General features: G+C 43.4%; 1 protein-coding gene across 2 annotated transcripts in view; it reads right to left on the bottom strand.

Annotated features, from left to right (window-relative positions):
- The window catches only part of SEC24A (SEC24 homolog A, COPII component), a 209413-nt gene that overhangs the window by 49260 nt on the left and 135900 nt on the right, over window positions 1-24253 (bottom strand). For both annotated transcript variants that reach the window (XM_077473942.1, XM_077473943.1), the window contains 7 exons: window positions 16924-16979; window positions 14195-14401; window positions 9594-9717; window positions 9346-9504; window positions 8685-8858; window positions 5767-5877; window positions 2931-3106 (listed from right to left, as the gene is read on the bottom strand). In XM_077473942.1, coding sequence (XP_077330068.1) covers window positions 2931-3106; window positions 5767-5877; window positions 8685-8858; window positions 9346-9504; window positions 9594-9717; window positions 14195-14401; window positions 16924-16979 — 1007 coding nt within the window. The remainder of the gene's footprint in view (window positions 1-2930; window positions 3107-5766; window positions 5878-8684; window positions 8859-9345; window positions 9505-9593; window positions 9718-14194; window positions 14402-16923; window positions 16980-24253) is intronic.

Here is a 24253-nt window from a genome sequence, read left to right as displayed (position 1 = left end):
TGTAGAATATAAGAGTGTGTCTACTAACTGAAAGTGAACAGCAATTATGTTACTTTATGGTTAGCTTTGCAGGAATGCCAGCAGAATAATGTGCTTTGAATGGTAGTATGCGGTAACCCCAATCTGAATACACCGTGGTGACACGGATCAGAACCAGGGGGGGGGGGGGGGGGGGGGGGAGTGAGGCTATTTGGTGTAGGGCTGAAACGATTAATCGATATTATCGATAATAATCGATAATGAAAATCGTTGTCAACGATTTTCATTATCGATTAGTTGGTCTGCACCATGTGATCCGCCGAGCGGGCCGCGGCCTTAGGAAAGACCGCGGCTTCGGCCTAGCTTCGGAGCTGGCGGCCATCTTGGTACACCCGGCGGCGGCGAGCTGCGCGCTGACGTCACCCCCAGCGCGGCGTATGGCAGTATGCCCTCCACACAATTACATTTTAATTTGCATCCTCTTCTTAAGGGTACACCGTTAAGAGAATATTTTCAATAGGCTAAACCTGAGGGAAGTGGTTTAGACTTGAAATGTCTCCCAGCTGGAAAAAAGCCTTCCTGCAGCTGTACAGTAAGTAAAGGAAAATGAAAGAGAAACAGCTGCAAAAGGTCCCTTTAATATCAGATTAACTGCTGGTAACTAATCTAATAGAGACTTGTTCATGGAAATGTGAATGAAACTAAGGCCTAGCAGCCAATTCCATTCCATTACTTGGGGTCTGAATAACAACAATATTGGCAGATGGATCTGCAGATTAGGCTTACTGATAGAAAAGCAAATAGTCTTGCGCTTGGCAACAGAAGCTTACAGTTTAAGTGGGTTCTCCCTGCTGTCTGTCAGTGTTATGGTACATGAGTTCCTCACATTGCTGGGGTCTGTGTATGGGGGGGAGGGGGATTACTCTAACATTAACCCTTTCCATACAGCCTGCCTTGTCAAGTAGCAGATTGAATAAAGTTCAGCCCTCAGAGACTTTACATCTTCCCTCCAACTTTCCTAAAAAGTCCTGACTTCTTCTGTCCCCGCACATCCCCCGTCCTCTTCTTCTTCTGTCCCCGCACAGCCCCCGTCCTCTTCTTCTTCTGTCCCCGCACATCCCCCGTCCTCTTCTTCTTCTGTCCCCGCACATCCCCCGTCCTCTTCTTCTTCTGTCCCCGCACATCCCCCGTCCTCTTCTTCTTCTGTCCCCGCACATCCCCCGTCCTCTTCTTCTTCTGTCCCCGCACATCCCCCGTCCTCTTCTTCTTCTGTCCCCGCACATCCCCGTCCTCTTCTTCTTCTGTCCCCGCACATCCCCCATCCTCTTCCTCTGTCCCCGCACATCCCCTGTCCTCGCACATCCCCGCTTTCCAGCGCTGCTGTGATTGGAGGTTGGGCTCTGCACATGCGTGCATCCATCTCCCGGCTTCGGGGTGCCCTTCGCTCCCTTTGGAGGAGTCGACCGAGTCACGTGTGGCGGGTCCGGACTGAGACTCCGCCCCACACCACTCCAGCACACCGAGGAGGAGCCGCTGTCACCATGAAGGGGTGAGAAAACCCGACACACCGGAGGGGGGGAGGGGAGCACTGAGAGGAGGTGGGGCAGTGACACCATGTGAGAGGGGAGGAATGTGTCACCTATACTGGGGGGGACGGACGTGTGTGTGTGTGTGTGTATGTGTGTATGTGTGTGTATATATATATATATATATATATATATATATATATATATATATATATATATATATATATATATATATATATATATATATATATATATATATATATATTTCTCTCCCCCCCCCCTTTTTTTATCCGATTAATCGAAAAAATAATCGGCCGATTAATAGATTATGAAAATAATCGTTAGTTGCAGCCCTAATTTGGTGAGTGCATTCATAATAGGAGCACGGATAAGGATCACCAACACCAGCTGTCACCCAAATAAGGAGCTTCTTGAGATATCTTTCAGCAAGCACTGGACACTTTTTGAGCACAAGTCACTTTGTTTTTAGATTTTACTTTGTTTTATATTGGGTTAGTGCCACACGGAATTGCCACACGGAATTTGTTATTTATGCTAATCACTACATCACAAGTGATCAGCCGCAAACCTCAATGTGAAAGCACCTATTTTTTGAACCAGCACATATTCAGTTCACTTTACCTATATTTTGTTTTTAATTTTGAAAGAGCCACATATTTACAGAGTGGTTATTGTTCATAGCACTATCGAGATATTTACATTTTCACAGTGTACCCCAGATTGGCTGAGGGTACAACATTAACACTAGTTGATATTAAGGTTGGTTTACACTTCCATTTTTGATATCTTCCCCACCAAACCGTGGGGTTTTAACATTGGGGCACCGCTTTTGTGCAGAGGGTATAGCACAATTCGTATATCATAGGTGCTGCATTCTCTTCACCTTAACTTACTCCATCAAGTGAAATCAATCACCCTTCCAAATACTTCTGCCCTGATTTGTTGCATTCAGCCGAGGGTATAACACATTTGAATACCAGCATAAAATTATAAGGTATTACACCTTGTGGGGGGTGTATATACTGATTATCGGCACATTTAGCCAGCATATATATTCAATTTTAGTCAACTTTTCTTCTATTTTACTATCTTTTACACCCTGCAGAGGGTGCAACACAGAAGCATCACTATAACAGGCCTAAACTTACCTTTCAACCAGAACAGCGCCACACCTACATTCTCTCTCAATTCATTCAAGTATACTTCACTCAGGTGAAAGTGTATTTGTAGGGGCAGAAGTTCACGTTCAAGCCTATCTGTACTTCCTTTCTGTGCGTGGATTTACCCTAAACCCTGGTTATGTGCATATGCTTCATATTCCAGTATAGTCTATGCACAAACAGTATAAACACCATTTTTAATATTTTATTAAAAAGTTACATTTGGGATATTAAATGTACTAACCTGCTTTAAGAGAGCCAGGACAAACATAGGAAAAAGACGCAATGAGTGTGGTGCCAAGAGGCCAGGCTGCTGTACAGTAAGTACTGAATTGCGATATGCAGCAAGAGAGTCAATTGCTGCATTAACTAAAGCATCTCGTGCATCACTCAAACTTGAAGCCACAGACCGGTCTACAGCTAGAAAATGAAATACATTATGCATTAATAAAACTATTTTATCCTAAACATGCATGCTAAAAATACAAAATTTAATTGTTTTTTTCAGTTTAGACTGGCAATTATGGTTATAATCTGCTTATTATGTCAAAAGGTGGTATATTATACATACAATAAAACAAGAAGAACAAGCAAATGAAATGGAGAATCAGCCTAATGTTGGGTAAGATCAGAAAGAAATGGTCACTGGCAACTTCACATGAAGGAGGAAACCAAACCTGAACCAGAACCCACCAAAACTGGAACACCACAGTTAATTCCCAGGCAGTGAAGACCCACACAGTCCGACATGGTCAACAGAAAACTAGGGACACCCGTAAAAGAAAGGTCCAGAGATGAAACTTGGAACAAAAAAAAAAAAAAGAGACCCAGGTAAAAGAGATCAGTTGGTCTATATAGGATCACCCAAGGCCCTACATAATAGCCCTTAGCTTAAAGAAGGTGGAAACTTGATAACTAAAAGGTTAGACAGCCAATCCTACTATGCAAGAGAATTCTTAGCACCAGTACAACACAAACCCATCAGGGGAGTAAGGCAACTCCTTAGACAGACCGCTAGAGAACCGAATGGTTCAATTTTCCAAAGTCACCATGACAGAGTAGGGTGCATGGGAGGAACCGCAAAAAGGGTAGGCAGGGTTTTAGACCTTAGTTCAAAACTGCTGAGCAAGGGACAATCAGAAATGGCTGAAGCCAAAACATCTTCTCTGACACCCTGGGGTATTGCTGGGACCCTGCAGAAAGATCCTGTTGTGCCTGGTAACCTAGACCACAAACCATGGGTCCAATAATCTCCTAGCCCCTCCAGATCCAGTGAGGTATCAACTGTAAAGCAAGGGACAGGAAACTTAGAAACACTTATATCACTGATCTATTTAAGGGTAGAGCAAGGGACAGCATCTGGAGGACCTTCCCCAAAAGACTGCAGATTAGCCAAAGGAGGATGACCGATCCCCAGGTGGACAGGTCCCACAAAGTCTTCTGGACATACTCTATCCCTGACAGAGGGTACCAGCAGCAGTAAACTAGGGTGTTCTACCTGTTCTCAAAGAGACTCAAGCGCTCCAGTAATGATCTTTGCCTGCCTCAAAGGATCGGACATGCACCTAGGTGCACAAAACTCTCCTCTCAGGCTACCGGATAACAAGATCTTCGTTCCCAAGGCAATATCCATGAGGGATACAGTACAAGGCTGATACACTCAACATCTAGCATAGGGACCAGGCTACCTCCTTACAGTTCATATTACCATTGCACACGTTTCTGGAATGAGCTCTTAAAGGTACTGGGGTGCTGTAGCGACTGCCAGCTGGATACTGGAACCTGTACGATATGTAGATATTCGCCAGCACACCAAGGATCCTCAATTTCGTCCAAACTTTTTCATTAAAGATCACGTCACAAAATGATGTAGTGCAATGTTTTCGGAGACACACAGAACCCCTCACATGCCTAATAAAGGGGTCCTGCATGGCTCTGAAACATTGCACTACATCATTTTGTGATTTGATCTCTCTTTAATTAAAAACCATTTGGACGAAATTTATGATCCTTGCTGTGCTGGCAAATATCTACATACCGTATAGGCTACCTCGCTGTCGCTGGAAGGACTCCTATTCCATTGCAGATGCAAAGGTTGGCAGAAACCAAATGGTGTCCCACGCTGTCTGAACCAGGAAACTTGTCCAAAGCAGGATACCTTGATGTGGAGGGAACGGTCTGCTCTATGGAACCTCATAGCCTTGGGAATGGAGGTTCTCCAATGAGTGAAGGATTATGGGGCTAGAGGTGGCTAGATCACGTAGTCGGGAAGTGGGAATGGAAAAGAATCTAAGGTTTTGTGTTGCTTTATAAAGCAAGAGCAGCAGGATTGTGCTGCCTCCACTTCGAATGGTGGGAAAGGAGGGAGAGTAGGATGACCGTCCACCCAGGGAATGATTTCAGCACTCCGACCCTCAGCATTAAATCTTTTCCAGTGACAATTAGTGGTAGCAGGAAATGTAAAAGTCACCCAGTGGTGCAATAGTGAGGTAGCTCCCAAAGCTTCAACCCAAGTGGCCTTACAAAGAGTCTTCAAAGACAGAGTGTCAAGCACTGAGGCAATGCCACAGCTCTGGACCTCAAAAGCACTCTGTGGCTAACTATTGCCAGCACATGAAGGTCTGGAAAGTGCCTGAATGCAGCCCAATGTGCCAAAAGGTCAGTCAAAGCCAGCCCCACATGTCCAGCCCCGCTAGTCCAGGTACATAACTTCAAAGTCAGGCTTAGGAAAAGCCAAACAAGTCAGCTACTATGTAGAGACCAGCTCAAGCAGCAGTGTAGTGAGGAATCTTGATTGAAGTTGATGAAATAAAACTTTAAGGAAATAAAACTGAAGAAAAATATAAAAATAAAAGTCTAGCAAAACACGGTTAGACATTTTTGTACAGAGCCAAAAAGGACATCCATCCTCCTTGGACACTGAAAAAGAGGAGAAATTATACTGGAGTTGGCTCACATTTTTCCATCATTGTCCAAACCTCCTGTAGTTGGCAGTATAATCTGAACGTATCCAAATTCCTGATTGCCTCAATGGACAAGATGTAACATTTTAAAGAGGATATCTGCTATTGCACACTTACCCATATTTGCCAACAGTCCAATCACAGCCTGTACATCAGCACCAGCATAGACATCAGATAGTGCTGAAACAACAGGAAGGCACATTGTGTGCACGCGGATCCTCCGTTCTCCTAAAACATAAATCATTACCAGTCAGAAAAACGAAAAGGAGTCACAACTGGGCTGCACGATAATCAAAGTACGTAACAGAAGATACATATTTTTATCTTGATATAACTGAAGCTATTTTCATTTGTGATTCCACAAACAGGTGCTTGTCTTTTTTTTTTAAACAAAAAATACAACTGCTTGGAAACCGTGCTGAGTGTCAGTCTAAGGCCCCTTTCAGATGGGCAGACTCCGGCTGCGGATCATGCAAAGCTGACACAGCCCGCTTTCCCCTATGGGCAGTCGGATGGAAAACTAACACCTGACTGCTTACACCCGACTGTTATCGGGTCTGTTTTTAGCAGATAGGATTCGGATTGAATGCTGGCGGACATGTACGTTGGCATCCGCAGCGCCATCATGGATGATCTGATGGAGTCCACCTAAAAAAAACTGACAGGCGGACCAAATCAGTCAGTAGGCATGAAAGTGGCCCGATACAGACTTTGTCTCACCTTCTTTTGAAGGGACCCCTGATTTACATATCCATACATACTCCAGTATCCAATATGAAAAATGAAAATATAAGATCCCGCACTTCCAGACCAAGTCAAGTGCAATTTTATTTAAAGCTTCTTTCCAAACTCAAAAAGCAAACATTTGTATATCTTGCAGCCTACCAGTTCTGTGGCTGCATTAAGTTTCCTTATTTTAGGCCTTTTTTAACCTTTATTTTTATCTGCTGATCCTGCCAGTAACACTTCATATCCTTGGATGACAACTCCCACTTTCTGAAACAGTATCACTAGAGGAGGAGCGTTGGCACCCTAGGCTGCTTTCCCGATTTGAACTACAAACACCTACCCCTCTTTATTACATAGGTGTACTTTACAAGAGATAGACTAATAAGATTATTTTGTTCAGGTTAGAGATGTAGGTACAAGGACACAAGAGATATGACCAGATCGACAGGTATTTTTCTTTTCTTCCAGAGATATATATACCAACACCTTCATACACACATACGCTCCCACAATTGCAAAAAAAAAAGTTGGTACAGCAGGTAAAATCTTCATAAAAACAATGCAATGGTTTTCAAATCTCGGACTCCTATTTTATGCATAATATAAAATTTTAAACTAAGAAAATGTTTTGAAAAAAAAAAAAGGTAATTTTGAAACTGATGCAGCAACAAAAAAAATAGTTGGGACAGGGCCATGTTTACCACGGAATAGCATCCCTCTTAACACTACTCTGTAAATGTTTAGGAACTGAAGAGAACAGCTCCTCGAGTTTTGAGATTGTTGTTCCATTCTTTCCAGGATTCTACATGCTCAGCAGTCCTGGGTGTTTTTTGTTGTATTTTTTGTTTCAAGAAGTGCATAATATTTGCGGAAAAGTCTGGACTGCAGACAGGCCAGATAAGCACCTGGACTCTACTACGAAGCCATGCTTTTGTCAGAGATAGAGTCTGCAGTTTAGCATTGTCATGCTGAAATACTATATGCAAGGCCTTCTCTGAAAATTACCTCTTCTGAATGGGAGCATATGCTGCCCTACAACCTGGATATATACATGTTTTGGCATTAATGGTGCCTTTCCAGATGGGCAAGCTCACTTCATACACACCAAGTCATCCTCATAAACAGAGATGCAGGCTTTTAAACGGAGCACTGATAACAAGCCAAAGGGTCCCTCTTCGCTTTAGTCCAGAGGATGTGGTGCCCATGGTTGCCAAAAAGAATGTCACATTTTGGCCACAGAACAATTTTACACTTTTCAACAGACCATTTTAAATAGACAGATATACGGATTTATGAGATATGCAAATCAAAGCATTTTGTTTTTATGTATGGTTTACAGAGTATACCAAAGTTTTTGGAAGTTGGTGTTTTTCTTTATCTTCGCTTAAGATACAGCAGATTTCATTTACAAAACTGACAGGTACAAGGTTACCAATGCCAACAGTCAGAGTGAAGCATTCTCCATATGTTTATATTGAATACTGACTATGCAGCAGACATGAGTTTCCATAATCGTGTACTTTTGTGCATAACTCAACATACAGTACCAACTACTGCCAAGAATACTCTAATTTTGCATTGCTTATGATTATTACAAGTCTTGTGTGTTTTTGATTAATATGTGACATTTCACAACTTGTAAGCACAAAAACTAGCTGTATTTTGGTTTTCCCATGCCAGAACTTTGCCAAATGCCTGTTTGCATTTTGTCATTCATCCCAATACAGCCCTTAAAGAGGGATTTCACTGGAAAAAAAATTATTATAAGCCAGCAGCTATAAATACTACAGCTGCTGACATTTAATAAAATGGACACTCACCTGTCCCAGGATTGATCACTCGGCTCTCGCCGCCATTCTAGGTGAGGGAATCAGGAAGTGAAGCATTGCAGCTTCACTTCCCGATTCCCTACTGCGCATGCGCGAGCCACGCAGTGCAATAGGAATGGCCCGGGACAGGAAGAAGCATAGACTCCCGTGGGAGTCTATGTCCGGAAGTGGGTGCAAATACCTGTCTTAGACAGGTATCTGCACCCCCCTCCCCCCTGAAAGGTGCAAACTGACACCGGGGGGAGGGTTCCGATGAGCGGAAGTTCCACTTTAGGGTAGAGCCCCGCTTTAAGGCCTATCTGAGGAATTTGTGCTAGCCATCCCCTTCTGACTCCCATGTGTACAGGGCCTAAAAGCTCTTGTCCAACAAAGTTAAAAACATTTAAACGTACAGGAATGTTTGTTAAAATGACTTCTAATTAAACTGTGTATGTAAATATGTTAACAATGATAATAATACTGATGATTAAGTTAAACCTTTGCTTGAAGTATACAGAAGAGCAGACTGAAATGAGACTAAAGGTGTATCTGTCAAATTCTCCTCCACAGACATCTGAACAGCATAGCCAGCATCAGGATTAACATTGGGTAATGACAGGAGATCTGTAGAACGTACAAAAAAGTTTCCATGGAAAGTATGGATGGAGAGGCCTGGAATAATAATAAAAAAAAAATTATGCTTGTAAATACAGACTTTGTCTAAAGAAGTTGTTATACAATGTACAAACCTTTGTAACTACATGTGAAAAATTAGGAATAAGGAGTCACTGATAAAATGTAGTCAATATTGCTAGATGGGATCGTTTTAAATAAACACATGCCTAATTAAAGGGTACTAGATGCAAATCAGTATAGCTTCCTGTAAATCTAGGGAATGCTGGGATTCCGGAAACCGAGGGTTTCCTGCAGTATATCATTCCCTGCTTTAAAAAGTGGATAGCAAAGAATTGTAAAACCCATGAAGTATCATCTGTGAGGCCTCTAAGACATTAAGATTTGCATAGTGTGGGGGCAATCAGGAAATCCTGCAAGAAGTGGATTGCCTAGCAAGTTATACTGACTTGCACATAGTGGTATCAAGCATTAAGATATGTTTATTTCATCCTGTTACCATTAAGAAAAGTGATTTCTTACAAACCTTTTGTACACCTGATCCTCATGACCGCCTCAAAACCAATCTTCCGGGTCAGGTATCGCTTCAGTTCCTTCTGTAGCTTTTCAACTTGCACAGGATTGTGCTGATGATGGTAAGAACGATAATGGTAAATGCTACCAGCTGAATACCTAGAAATGCAACCTGAAACAGTGAAATACAAGCTGTCAGCGTAAAACTAGATACAAAGCACTTGTTTAACAAGGAGTCTGAAAGCAAGCTCTGAGACCTACCCAGAGAGGCCAAATCAGCGTATCGTCCACTCAGAAGGAACAGGTCCACAGCTATCTGTTGCCCTGAACAATCTAAGGCCAACTTTTTGTAGAAGTCAGTAGCCGGTGTCAAATTGTGGATATCCTGTTATGAGAACATTTTAGAAATTTAAATTCCAATATAAAATTATATATATATATATATATATATATATATATATATATATATATATATATATATATATATATATATATATATATATATATATCATACATATAAAAAATCAACACACCCCTGTTAAAATGTCAAGTTTTTGTGATGGAAAACAATGAGACAAAAGGTAAATCATTTCAGAACTTTTCCACCTTTAATGTGACCTATAAACTGTACAACTCACTTGAAAAACTAAAATCTTTTAGAGTAAGTAAAAATAAAAAATGAAAATAATCTGGTTGCATAAGTGTGCACAGCCTCTTATAACTGGGGCTGTAGCTGTGTTCTGAATTAAGCAATCACATTTAAACTATTAAATAGGAGTCAGTACACACCTGCCATCATTTAAAGTGTAAGTTAACCCCCCTATCGTTTTCAGCCAAGGAAGCTGCCATCTTGGCCTCTGTTTAATATAAAACTACCATGATGCTGCACATGTGATCAGTCATGACACCAGCCATTGGATGGTTTAACAGTTTGATTGAGAGCACAACCAATGGGAGCGTTACATTTTCGGCATGCCCCGGAAATGAAACGGTTTTATGGATGGGTTTACTTCCGCTTTAAAGTGCCTCCGATTAACCCCAAATAAAAGGTTTAGCTGTCCTAATAGGTCTTTCCCGAGATTTTCTTTGATTCCTACAACAAAAGCCATGGTCCGCGGATAGCTTCCAAAGCATCAGAGGGATCTCATTGTTAAAAGGTATCAGTCAGGAGAAAGGTACAAAAGAATTTAAGGCATTAGATATACCATGGAACACAGTGAAGACAGTCATCAAGTGGAGAAAATATGGCACATCAGTGACATTACCAAAAACTGGACGTCCCACCAAAATTAATGAAAAGATGAGAAGAAAAATGGTCAGGGAGGCTGCCAAGAGGGCTACAACAACATTAAAGGAGCTGCAGGAATATCTGGTAAGTACTGGCTGTGTGGTACATGTGACAACAATGTCTTCGGGCGGCACAGTGGTGTAGTGGCTAGCACTCTCACCTAGCAGTAAAATGGGTTGCTGGTTTGAATCCCAACCACGACACTACCTGCCTGGAGTTTGCATGTTCTCCCTGTGCCTGCGTGGGTTTCCTCTGGGTACTCCGGTTTCCCCCCACACTCCAAAGACATGCAGGTAGGTTAATTGGCTTCTATCCCAAATTGGTCCTAGTTTATGAATGGGGACCTTGGATTGTGGGCTCCTTGAGGGTAGGGACCGATGTGAGTGTGCAAGGTACTGGGATAGTGACAATTGCAGACACTCACTCAGGTTGAACTGGATGAACTGGTGTCTTTATTCAACCTTACTAACTATGTAACTATATGTCTAGTATTCTTCATATGTCTGGGCTATGGGGCAGAGTGACAAGACGGAAGCCTTTTCTTACAAAGAAAAACATCTAAGCCTGAATAAATTTAGCAAAAAGACATCTGAAGTCTCCCAAAAGCATGTGGAAAAATGTGTTCTGGTCTGATGAAACCAAGGTTGAACTTTTTGGCCATGATTCCAAAAGATGTTTGGTGCAAAAACAAAACAGGTCTGCATGGCCGTCATCCCAGAAGGAAGCCCCTTCTAAAGATGATGCACAGGAAAGCCTGCAAACAGTTTGCTGAAGACAAGCAGCCTAAGGACATGGATTACTGGAACCATGTCCTGTGGTCAAGAAAACCTTTTTTGGTTCAGATGGTGTCAAGCATGTTTGGCGGAAACCAGGTGAGGAGTACAAAAACAAGTGCGTCTTGCTTACAGTCAAGCATGGTGGTGGAAGTGTCATGGTCTGGCGCTGCATGAGTGCTGTCAGCACTGGGGAGCTAGAGTTTATTGAGTTTATTTATACATGCCAAAATGTACTGTGACATACTGAAGCAGAGCATAATCCCCTCGCTTAAGGGGGCAGTATTCGAACATAACGACCCCAAACACACCTCCAAGACGACCACTGCCTTGCTAAAGAAGCTGAGGATAAAAGGTGATGGCCTGGCCATGCATGTTTCCAGACCTAAACCATACTGAGCATCTGTGGGGCATCCTTAAATGGAAGGTGGTGGAGCACAAGGTCTCCAGCATCCACTAGCTCCATAATGTCATCATGGAGGCATGGAAGAGCATTGCAGTGTTAACCCGTGAAGCTCTGGTGAATTAATGCCCAAGAGGGTTAAGGCAGTGCTGGAAAATAATGGTGGCCACACAAACAGTGACTTTAGGCCCAATTTGGACATTTTCACTTAGCTGTGTAGGCACTTTTGTTGCAAGCAGTTTAGACATTATTGGCTGTGTGTTGACTTATTTTGAAGTGACAGCAAATATACACTGTTATACAAGCTGTGCACTCACTACTTTACATTGTAGCCAAGTGTCATTTCTTCAGTGTTGTCACATGAAAAGGTATAATAAAATATTTACAAAAATGTGAGGGGGTACCCACTTTCGTGAAATTATATTAATATATATATAAAATCTTCTAATGGTGCAGATTCACTTCTAATGCCAAAGCTAATTTGTTTAACAAGTTAAAAGCGGAGTTGCACCCACAATTAATTTGTTTTAGCATCCCCTCTGCTCGTTTACATACTATACATTAAAGCATGTCTAAACTTCCATCTGAGGACATTTTGTTTGTAATTTAATTACCTCATATTTCCAGTTCTTGAGCATTTCCAACTTGATTATGGACATTTGAAGCCCACTAGGACGCTCTTCTGGGATAAGGGTAGCCAGCATGCACCCCTCCCAATCTTGCACTTGCGCACTGTACACAATACAGTCCTTCAGTGCTGTCCACTGACTCCTGGGAAACTGACACGCATCTCCCATGAGCACAGACGCCATGAGAGATGATACACAGCTTTTCCTGTTTACACCGTGATCAGCTGTGATTGGACATGATCACATGGTAAAAAGCCTTAGTCAGAGGCTCTTTAGCCAGATCGGAGATGTGTGTCAGACATACTACAACAATGATCGGTGTGCTGCATGCCCCCGCTTGACGTCCAGTCAGGATAACAACCATTTTACGCACGTCGTATTGCTATATGGCGGGAAGTGGTTAACAGTTATAGCTAAATGCTGGTGAAGAATTAACATGGGTATAAACAAAAATAATTTTTGTTCAACCTGTGGGCTGAATGAAAATCTTACAGAGCCTCCCATCCATGCAATACAGTGTAGATGGAGGAATCTACTGCCGCATCTATTCTATTCTGATAGCCGCAGTCAGAAGACCCGAAAAGCGATGCATCTGATTAAATGCAGCCGCAGTTTGGCTTACAATTTCCCACGGACTCCTTCAATTTTTCCATCAAAGGTCGCTGGGCAAGAGGTGGCCAACAAGCACCACTCACTTAGTGAATCTTTATAATGTGTACCAAGCTTTAGTGACGAAGAACACAACGCAGCTCAGTTACATCAATAATGATCTCAGTTATCATTCTAGTGAGTCCCTGTAGCTACTGTATATCCACATGGCCACACTCAGCACTTTACAACATTCAAGGGACATCCTAAAGCAGAGCTCCACCCTAAAGTGGAATCATCGGAACCCCCCCCGCCCCCCCCTCCGGTGCCACAGTTGGCACCTTTCACGGTCGAGGGAGGTGCAGATACCTGTCCAAGACAGGTATTTGCACCCACTTCCGGGCATAGACTCCCACAGGAGTCTATACTTCTTCCTGTCCCGCCGTGCTGTCTGCTGGGACACAAATGGGACCCAGAGACAGTGCAGACCATTCCCATTGCGCTGTGCGACTCAGGAAGCCGCAACGCTTCACTTCCCGATTCCCTCACCGAGAATGTCGGCGGCAGCAGCCGAAAGCCGAGCGATCAATCGGCCTCGGCTGCCGACATCACTGGACCCTTGGACAGGCAAGTGTCCATTTATTAAAAGTCAGCAGCTGTAGTATTTATAACTGCTGGCTTTTAATAAAAAAAAAAAAAAAAAAAACGGGTGGACTCCCTCTTAAGTTCTAAACTGAGTAAACTTACAAAACACAGGTTATACTTACCTACTCTGTGCAGTGGTTTCACACGGAGCAGCCTCAATCCTTTTTTTTTTGTATTCCCTGACGATGATCCTGGCTCCTCCTCTTCAGTCAACCTGTGGGCACTGCTGCATGCACCCGAGCCCCGCTCTATGCGTCCATAAAGACACACAGACCCACAGCTCAGCTCTGCCCCAGCTCTCTGCTTAATGGCTCACTAGCTGAGATTGACCGTAGTAGAAGTCAATGGATACCACTGCAGTCTCAGCCAAAGGATGAGACACCCAGAAGCAGCTCACCTCTCGTGCACATCATTGGATTGCGAGAGATCTCAGGTGAATATAGGTGGGGCCTCCGCACACAGAAGGTTTAAAGCTTAAATGAAAGGCAACTAAATCTAGCACTAAATCAAAAAATAAATGCTGCAACTGGCAGTACCTTTGCAGTAGATTTTTGGTTGGGTTCCTCTCTAGGTTTTAGTGCTCCAGCTCCTATCGTTGGCAGTTGTGTTTGGAATACAGATATACGTCCACCAGTGGGTGATATCAGCTTATAGGCAGCTTGGAGTGCTGGTCCCAGTGCACTTTGCGTTTCGGAGGACTTTGTGAACATTTGTGGCAGGTTCTTCAGCAAATCTTGGACCAGCTAAACATAAAAATTATTAAGAAACACTGATAATGTTACTACAAAAGCATAGAGGACACAACTAATCAGCTACATGACCAAGAAACAATTGTGAAGCAGATCTATTCAGCCTGCCACGAACACTAAATTAACATTAAATATGAAGAGTAAAGAAAACCAAACCCGAATTGGGATTAAGCAATAATGAATTTGAACTTTAGGCAGATGTTAAAGACAGAGTTTAATGCAGCACTGTATTTACTAAACTGACCCTTGCGAGTCAGGAAAAAAAAAAAGTAAAAGCCAGTTCTCTTCAAAAGAAAGATTTTAAACTAATTTGTCAGGTAACTCGTGCTTCCTACTTTCCAGAACTGCAGCCTCCATCAGACTAACATTCTACACTTTCGGGAGTGTTGGATGCTTTTTTTATCTGCCATGTGAGGTGCTTCTATCCTCTGACTCCTATATCACTCCAGGACACAGCAGTGACATAGGTGTCAGACCATGGAACCGCAGCTCGAAGTCGATTCACAATTTTTCCCCACTTTATTAACAGGGGTGACAACACTGTCCGCTCTGAAGTAAAAACGTGAATAAGCATTGGTTGGCATCTGTGATCAGATCAACTAGTGCATCTAACACTACCCTCTCCCTAGATTGACAGTTATCTGTATTGCTCCTCCAGAGACACTCGAAGACCAGAAGTGTGCGATTGCCTGGAGCATCAGGTTAAAATAAAGAAAAAAAAAAAAAAAAGCTTAAAAAGAAACCAATATAGGATTGGTAGGCTGCAATATCTATCATATTTTTGGAGGGTTCAAGATCACTTTAACTTTGAGTCTACCATCAGAGGAGTTGGGGATGATTTACTAAAACTGGAGAGTGCTAAATCTGGTGCAGCTCTGTATGGTAGTCAATCAGCTTCTTAGTTCAGCTTGTTCAAGTAAGCTTTGACAAAAAATAAACTGGTTTCTATGCAGAGCTGCAACAGATTTTGCACTCTCCCGTTTTAGTAAATAAATTGAAATGTGTATGGTCTGGCGGTTGATAAGGCAACACACTGTATGTGGATATAAAAATAAAAAAAAGCTACAAAAACTGTAGTTGCTGACTTTTATTAAGCAGACAGACACTCATCTGCTCAGGGATCACCTGTGCAGTGGATCCAGCACGACTGTACTCAAAGCTGTTTTTTTCACCACTCTTCAGTCCCTGGCATTGGCAGCTTAACCGCATGCCGACCAGCCGCCGCAGTTGTACTGCGGCAGCATGGTGTGGCTGCGCAAATCGCTGTTATGTTACGCTGGTAACAAACGACCACTAGGGGGCACGTGCGTGCTCCCTGAGCTGATGCGAGTGCCCGGCAGTCTCGATCGCGAGGGGCACATGGAGAACCGGCAGCAACTGTGTGTAAACACACAGTTGCCGGTTCTCTGAGCAGGGAACGGTCAGATCGTCTGTCCATACAGAGTATTGCGTATTTCTGAACCCAGTTTTACAGCAACAATATACACCAGTTAGACATGTTGGATTTATTTGCACAGAAACGTCACTTTGAATTGCAGTTTTTGCATAGGATCGTGTTTATTTTATTTTTGTTTGAACATAACAATATGCATCATATATAAGCGGTTAGGAAGTTTACACAGTAGGATTTTTCGTGGATATACAAATATTTATTTTGTGCACTTTGTAAATTTTTGCACTAAATGCAGCCGTGACACACATCCCTCAAGTATTTAGAGCAGGGATATGCAATTAGCGGACCTCCAGCTGTTGCAAAACTACAAGTCCCATCATGCCTCTGGGAGTCATGCTTGTGGCTGTAAGAGTCTTGCTATGCCTGATGGGAATTGTAGTTCTGCAACAGCTGGAGGTCCGCTAATTGCATATCACTGATTTAGAGCTTGTAGGTCACCTCTTAAGAGCAGCGCCATACCCATCCCCTCCTTTTCACATTTCTCCTAGATTTACCTTGGGGTGAATTTATTGATAGAGGCTGCAGCTCCTTATTTTTCATTTTCACCATAAGCTCGGGGGTCTAATTTTTTTTCATTATTTGTGCACCTGTTTATATTCTTTATGATTTTATTGGACACTTTTATACTTGATTTTGTGATCAGAGCAAATTCATGTACGTCATTTATTAATGTCAGGGGAACTACTCAGATTGATTCACTTATCCCATTTGTTAACTTCGTTTACGGTCACACGTTAAATATAATTTTTCAAGGAAGAGCACACCATTCGTTTTTTTTGTGTCCACAGATGTGGTTGTGGAAAATTAGCAGTTGGATAGGTCTCAGGTTTGGGATAAATTATTTATATGTGCCATCATGGTGTCATTTCCAAAATTTAGTACACCCGTTTTTCTTATATTGTTGATAATTTTATATATGAAGACTACAGTTGTCAATTATGTTCAAAGGTCTTAAGCAAATTCGTTTGCACTATTCTTTGTTTGGTAGGAATGCATGTTTGTTTTAGTTGTGTTTAAACAAAGGAAGCAAACAAGACAAAAAACCTGGGTTGTCAAGTCATACCTCTTTGCACTCGTTTAGGTTAACCAAGAGATTTTCAGGCATTGGGATAAATACATCTGTAAGTAAGCAAAAACAATGATTAATTGCATTCCATTTGAAATTTACCAATCTAAAAAAACTTGGGGGCAGTGTGTATGCTCTGTACTTATACAGAATCGGTCACCATAAGCATTAGTTATAATATGAATCTTGAGCTAGGTATAATCATGTAACTTCCTGGAATAAGGCGATTTTATATTAGTTATTGTATTCTTTCTACTCAGAGCAGAGGAGGAGTTGTCAATTCAAAAAATCCTGCCTGAGCTTCATGCTGAGAACTGACACCCAAAAATAACTGGTATAAAACAAGGGTGCAATGAGTGTATAAGGAAAAATTTTTACCTGCAAAATCCTTTTCCTTGAAGTACATCGGGGACACAGAGCCATAGTAGTTACTAAGTAGGTTATAGGCCACCTTCAAGTGATGGACACTGACATGCCCCAAATTAAAAAGTGCACTCCCTATATAACCCCTCCCACTGGTGGGAGCACCTCAGTTTTGTAGTAAAGCAATATAGGTGTATACCAAAGAAGGAGGGGACCTCTGTGTCCCCTGATGTACTTCAAAGAAAAGGATTTTACAGGTAAGCCATTTCAAAAAATCCTGTTTTCTTTTCATACATCAGGAGACACAGAGCCATAGTAGTTACTATGTGAGACGTCCCATAGCAATGCCAACTGAAGGGAGGGAGACAATAGTAGGGCACCAAGAGACTATAGGACTCATACTGCAGCCTGCAGTACACTGCGCCCAAAGGCGATAGAATCTGGTAAATGTATGGATTGAAGACCAAGTTGCGGCCTTGCAGATCTGAGCCATGGAGGCTTGGTGATGCACTGCCCAAGAAGCACCAACAGCCCTGGCGGCGTGCCTTTAAAATGAAAAAGGAGGAATTCTCTTTTAAGCCAAAGCTTGAACAATCGCTTGATGAATCCACCTAGAAATCATATATTCTTATGCAGCCTGTCCTCTAAGGACCATCAGGCAACACAAAGAAAAAAACATCTGTTTTTATGCATCTGAGCAGTCAACTTTAAATACACCTCGACTGCTCTCACCACATCAAGGGAATGTAGTGAGCTTTCTTACAGAGAACAAAGTTCTGCAAAAAAAAAAAAAAAAAAAAAAGAAGAAGGCAGAAGAAAATCCTGGTTTCAATGAAAAATAAAAAAATCTGACACTACCTTTGTAAGTAAATTAGGATGAGGCCGCAATACAACCTTATCCTTAAGAATAATCAAATACGACTTTACAAGAAAGAGCAGTCAATTCTGATACTCTTTTTGCAGATGATATGGCAACCAGGTAAATTATGTTCCTCGTCAAGAAGACCCAGGGAAAAAATCCTGTAATGGCTCAAACGGGCTGTTTTTGAAAAGCCGACAGGACTAATTTTAAGTCCAAAGGATTCAGGGGTGACCCAACAGGAGGATTAATCCATGTTTCCCCCTGAATAAGTTACGAACCAGAGAGTGAGAAGCAAGTGTTCGTTGAAAAAACACCCAAGGATGATACTTGGCCTTTGATAGTACTCAGGGCCAGCTTCAATTCCAATTTCATCTGTAGGAATTCAAGGATCCTACCTATGACATATTTCCTGGGGTGCCAACCCCTGGATTCACATCAGGAGACATATGCCTTTCAGACTCATTAGTATATTACACTGGAGGCCGGCTTCCTAGCATAACCAAAGTAAAAACTACTGAAGCTGGCAGCCCACGGTCTTATTATAGAATGTGGGTCTCAATAGCCAAACCGTTAAATTTAGCACTTGTAAGGAAGGATGGAATACCGGACCATGCGAACGGAGGTATGGCCACAGTGGTAGGGACCAAGGGTCGCCTACCACCATCTTTATGATCTTGGCAAACCAAGATCTCCTGGACCACAAGAATCACCTCCTTCCCTTCTTGCTTGCTCCTGTGAAGAAGGCGCGGAAGCAGAACAGGAGGGAAAGCATAGATCAGTGAAAACTGATCCCAAGGAAAATACCAAGGAATCGGTTTCGTGTGCCATTGGATCCCTTGTCCTTGACACAAAGTTGTCGTTCTTGTTGTTGAACCCAGACGCCAATAGACCCACGTCCGGAACTCCCCATCCTTGGTATATTGACAGAATGATGCTGGGGGGAAGAAACCATTCTCCCGGAAACAATAGTTGGCGACTCAAATACTCCGCCTGCCATTCTCCATTCCTTGAATGAAATTGCCGATAGGCAAGGAATGTTTCTGCCCAAGACAGAAAAAAAATTCACCTTTCTGGGCCACGTGATTTTCTCGTGCCCCCTTGGTGATTGATATAAGCCACAGCTGTGGCATTGTCGGATTGAGCCTACGGCACCTGGTATTACCAGGCGGTCTCCCATCCATGTACTAACCAGACGAGACCGGGCGCTTTCAGGGTGATGTGGCTGTAGGCTGGATCCTGATAGGACAATAGTCTGAGCGTCCAGGCTTCCAGGGCCAGGTGTACTGCCAGGATCTCTAGAATATTGGATGGGCAAGGTTGTCTCTGATCTGGACCATTTTCCTTGGACAAATGCTTCTTCCAGGACTGCTCCCCAGTCCAAAGGGCTGGCATCTATTACCAGTTTCCAGGTAGCTGGTAGAAAGGATCTTCCTTTTTGAAGATTTTTGTATATCGACCATCAATTGAGGCTCTGACACACTTTGGCGGATAAACGCAACGGGAAGTCCAGAGTTTCAATCTTCTTGATCCAAGTTGACAGGATACTGTTTTGCAGCAGTCTTGAATGGAACGGTGCATAAGGAACGGCCACAAAGAAGCCACCATCTTTCCTAATAAACACATTAAAACAAAGAAGAATCCTATTTATCTTGACCCACCAAATCAGTTCCTTTAAGGAATCGATTGTTTGTTGGGGTTAAAAAAAAATAGGATTTTTGTACTCACCGTAAAATACTTCTCTGTAATTCACTGACCGACACAGCTCCTCTCTGTAACAAAATGGGTTGTTAGCCCCATCACTGGAGATTTTTTAGGCAAAGTTGTAATAAAACACCTTAGAACTTTTAGTTCCGCCCAGGGGGTGGTCCCTAGGCTACAATCCCCACAGTCTGCCCTAGCAGCTCCAGTATGTCAACAAGCAGTATAACGTAAAGAGAAAAAAAAAAAAAAAGGGGTGGGTGCTGTGTGGGTCGGTGAATTATAGAGATAAGGATTTTACGGCGAGTACAAAAATCCTATTTTCTCTTATATTCACCGACTGACACAGCTCCCCTCTCTAACTAAATGGGACGTCCCCAAGCAGTGCCAAACGTGGGGTGGGAAAAACAGCATAAAAACTTCATCCACCATGGCAGGTGGGAACTAGTGAAAATAAACCCACAAAAAAAAAAAAGTAGTGCGTGGAAAAACCACCACAAAATCACAGGGTATCCTCAACAGAAGTGATCCCTAAGACCGCAGCCAACTGCGTAAGTAATGCAACATTAACATAACAGTACTGAGTTTTCTTGAAAAACCAGGAAAAAATGAATCGGTTGCATATTCAATTGCAACTACATGGCCGCCTGCAAAACGTTGCGGCCAAAACAGGCATCAGCCGATGCACTGACGTCTACCTTGTAAAACTTGGTAAACGTATGGACAGATGGCCAGGTCGGCGCCTTACACACCTGAGCGACCAACACTTGGTGTCGGAAGGCCCAAGACGTTACGATTACCCTTGTGGAGTAGGCCGTGACCGGAAAGGGGGGTACCTGCCCCTTCAAGGCGTAGGCTTGCACTACAATCTGTCTGATCCACCTGGAAATGGCGACGAGACCGCCATGCCTTTCTTGGGACCGGCTTCCGAAACAAACAGTGAGTCTGACTTCCGAAAGGGAGTCGTGGCAGACAAATACACCTTCAGAGCCCTAACCACGTCCAAAGCGTGAAGGGCCACCTCTTTAGGGTGCTTCGGCTTAGGACACAGCGATGGTAATACAATGTCCTCATTGATATGAAAAGACCACATTCGGTAGAAAGGACGGTTGCGGACGCAACACCACCTTATCCCTGTGGCTAACCAGATAGGGCGACTTGCAGGAAAAGGCCACCAATTCCGAAACCCTCCTGGCCGAGGTGATGGCCACTAAAAAGACCACTTTCTGGAAAAGAGTCAAAAGGGGAATCTCCCTGATATTCTCAAATGGCGGTTTTGAAGCGCCAACACTACCAGGTTCAAATCCTATAGGGGTAACGGTGGAAACACCAGAGGGACTACGTGTCGTACCCCCTGAACAAAGGTACTCCCTAAGGAATGCGATCCCAGGAGTCGTTGGAAAAAGACAGCTAAAGCTAAGATTTGCCCTTTGATGGTGCTTAATGCCAATCTCTGGTCCACTCCCTGCTGGAGAAACAGCAGGATCCTGGATATGGAAAAGGATGCGGATGCCATCCTTCTCACAAATGGAGATGTAGGCCTTCCAGGTCCACCTGAAATATTTAAATAGATAGTTGAGATAGAGAGAGCTTTTGCTTCCATTTGAAGTTTGTTTTTACTTCGGCAGGTAAACCAATCAAGCACGCCAATTTTATTTGATCGGCTGTATTCAGCCTTCCAGGTTCTTGCTGAGGTAGCCATACTAACAGTAAAACTCACACGGAAGCAGAACAGGCAACTCTAAAGATGCTGCATTTACAGCCCCGGACACTTGCTGGGTCTGTGCAACTCACAGATTCCAGCCTAGTTCTGGCTCAGTATAGCTGGGATTAATAATTCAAGTTTAAGGACCCCAGAACAAGAAGAACAAGTGGTCCACAGAGGGCAACTTCTTACAAAACAAGACTTTGGAAAAGGTGATCATTTATGTCTGCCAGCGACTCTTTTCCCTTCAGCTTGACACATGGACCATGTCATCAGTCACAAGCAGTTATGGCTGCCTTAGTAAATGAGCATGGAATAGAGCCAGGGTTCACCACAGTTTGTTTTTATAACATACCACGTCTTGTTTTATCTGTTACCAAAAGGTGTTACCAAAAGCTAAACATCCCTTCTAGAGATAAAGAGATATATCCAGATGCCCAAGTCAGGATCTTACCAGTATGTATTTTGTTTGTATGGACATGTTTTATGGATGTCCAGTGGCAAATGCTACTGCAAAGGCCACAGTGAAAAAGTGTGTCAGAAGTATCAGAAGTAGTATTTAAGTACAGAGTGCAGAATCTACAGAGAGTAACAGAGGAAATCATTTTTATAGGAGAGCCCTTACTAGAAGTTTTGAGGTTATTTTTACACCCCCTACTGTATACAATGTAGCAGACAAAGTAGAGTAAGAAACTAGAAAACTTTTGCCTGAATGTTTTATTATATTTTATCAAGCCCGTAAGGGGATGTTGGACTCTCTCCCGATGGGATTTGGTTTGGGAGTGTGTTACTTACATGCTTATATTTTGTCCCAGCAGATGAAGTCCTCCATTTGGATCTCAGAGAATGTTGCTGATCTTTTAAGGTTTTTGACAAACTCATTTATGTGTTTTCTCCCCAATTCCAGATCTTAAAAGTTTGGAAGGATCTAAAACTAAAGCCAGGTGACTTGTGGATTGTTAAGAGACATTTATATACAAGGAAATGTTTGGAGACTCAATACAGCATCTATTTCATATACAGTTTTGCAAAACTTGAAGGAAAAGTCACCTGGATCCACACCAGACACTGCAAAAATTAACCACTTCAATACAGGGCACTTACCGTATATACTCGAGTATAAGCCGAGATTTTCAGCCTCTTTTTTGAGGCTGAAAGTGCCCCCCTCGGCTTATACTCGAGTCATCGCTGTCTGCCTGCTCGATCAGCGTGTCGAGCAGACAGACAGCGGACATTCTACCCTTCAAAAGCCGCGCCTCCGCCTTCGCCTGTGATAGGCGGAACACTGAATTTCCCAGCAGTCAGTGTTCCGCCTATCACGGACATCCGCTCATCCTCGTACTACGGACGAGGATGAGATGATGTCCGTGATAGGCGGAACACAGGCTGCTGGGAAATTCAGTGTTCCGCCTATCACAGGCGAAGGCGGAGGCGCGGCTTTTGAATTTTAGAATGGCCGCCGAGGCGCCGACGAAGAGCGGCGATCCTGGCAAGGCACGGGACGGAGGCAAGGCAAGGCACGGCATGGGACGGGACGGAGGCAAGGCACGACACGGGACGGAGGCAAGGCACGGCACGGGACGGAGGCAAGGAGGCAAGGCACGGGACGGGACGGAGGCAAGGAGGCAAGGCACGGGACGGAGGCTCGGGACACAGGCTCGGGACACAGGTAGGCTGGACACACACACACACACACACACACAGGGATGGATGGATGGATGGAGACACACACACACAGGGATGGATGGATGGAGACACACACACACAGGGATGGATGGATGGAGACACACACACACAGGGATGGATGGATGGATGGATGGAGACACACACACACAGGGATGGATGGATGGATGGAGACACACACACACACAGGGATGGATGGATGGATGGAGACACACACGGATGGATGGATGGATGGAGACACACACACACACACACGGATGGATGGATGGATGGAGACACACACACACAGGGATGGATGGATGGATGGATGGAGACACACACACACAGGGATGGATGGATGGATGGAGACACACACACACAGGGATGGATGGATGGATGGACACACACACACACACAGGGATGGATGGATGGACACACACACACACACACACACAGGGATGGATGGATGGACACACACACACACACAGGGATGGATGGATGGATGGACACACACACACACACAGGGATGGATGGATGGATGGACACACGGACACACAGGGATGGACGGACACACAGGGATGGACGGACACACAGGGATGGACGGACACACAGGGATGGACGGACACACAGGGATGGACGGACACACAGGGATGGACAGGCATGTCTCACCCTCGGCTTATACACGAGTCAATAAGTTTGCCAGTTTTTTTGGGGGTAAATTGGGGGCCTCGGCTTATATTCGGGTCGGCCTATACTCGAGTATATACGGTATACACTTTCCTGCCCAGACCAATTTTGAGCTTTCAGCGCTGTTGCACTTTGAATGACAATTGCGCGGTCATACTACACTGTACCCAAACTAAATTTTTATCGTTTTGTTCCCACAAATAGAGCTTTCTTTTGGTGGTATTTGATCGCCTCTGGGATTTTTATTTTCTGCTAAATTACAAATTAAACAATACCGAAAATCTTGAAAAAAAAATGTTTTTTTTGTTTCAGTTACAAAACTTTGTAAATAAGTAAGTTTTCTCCTTCAC

This window comes from Lithobates pipiens, unplaced genomic scaffold (assembly GCF_037356315.1).
Source record: "Lithobates pipiens isolate NorthernLeopardFrog02 unplaced genomic scaffold, aLitPip1_a1.2 Scaffold_8, whole genome shotgun sequence".
Classification (NCBI taxonomy): Eukaryota; Metazoa; Chordata; class Amphibia; order Anura; family Ranidae; genus Lithobates; species Lithobates pipiens.
Note: the sequence above shows the minus strand (reverse complement) of the source record. Positions and strands in the feature narration are given on the sequence as shown.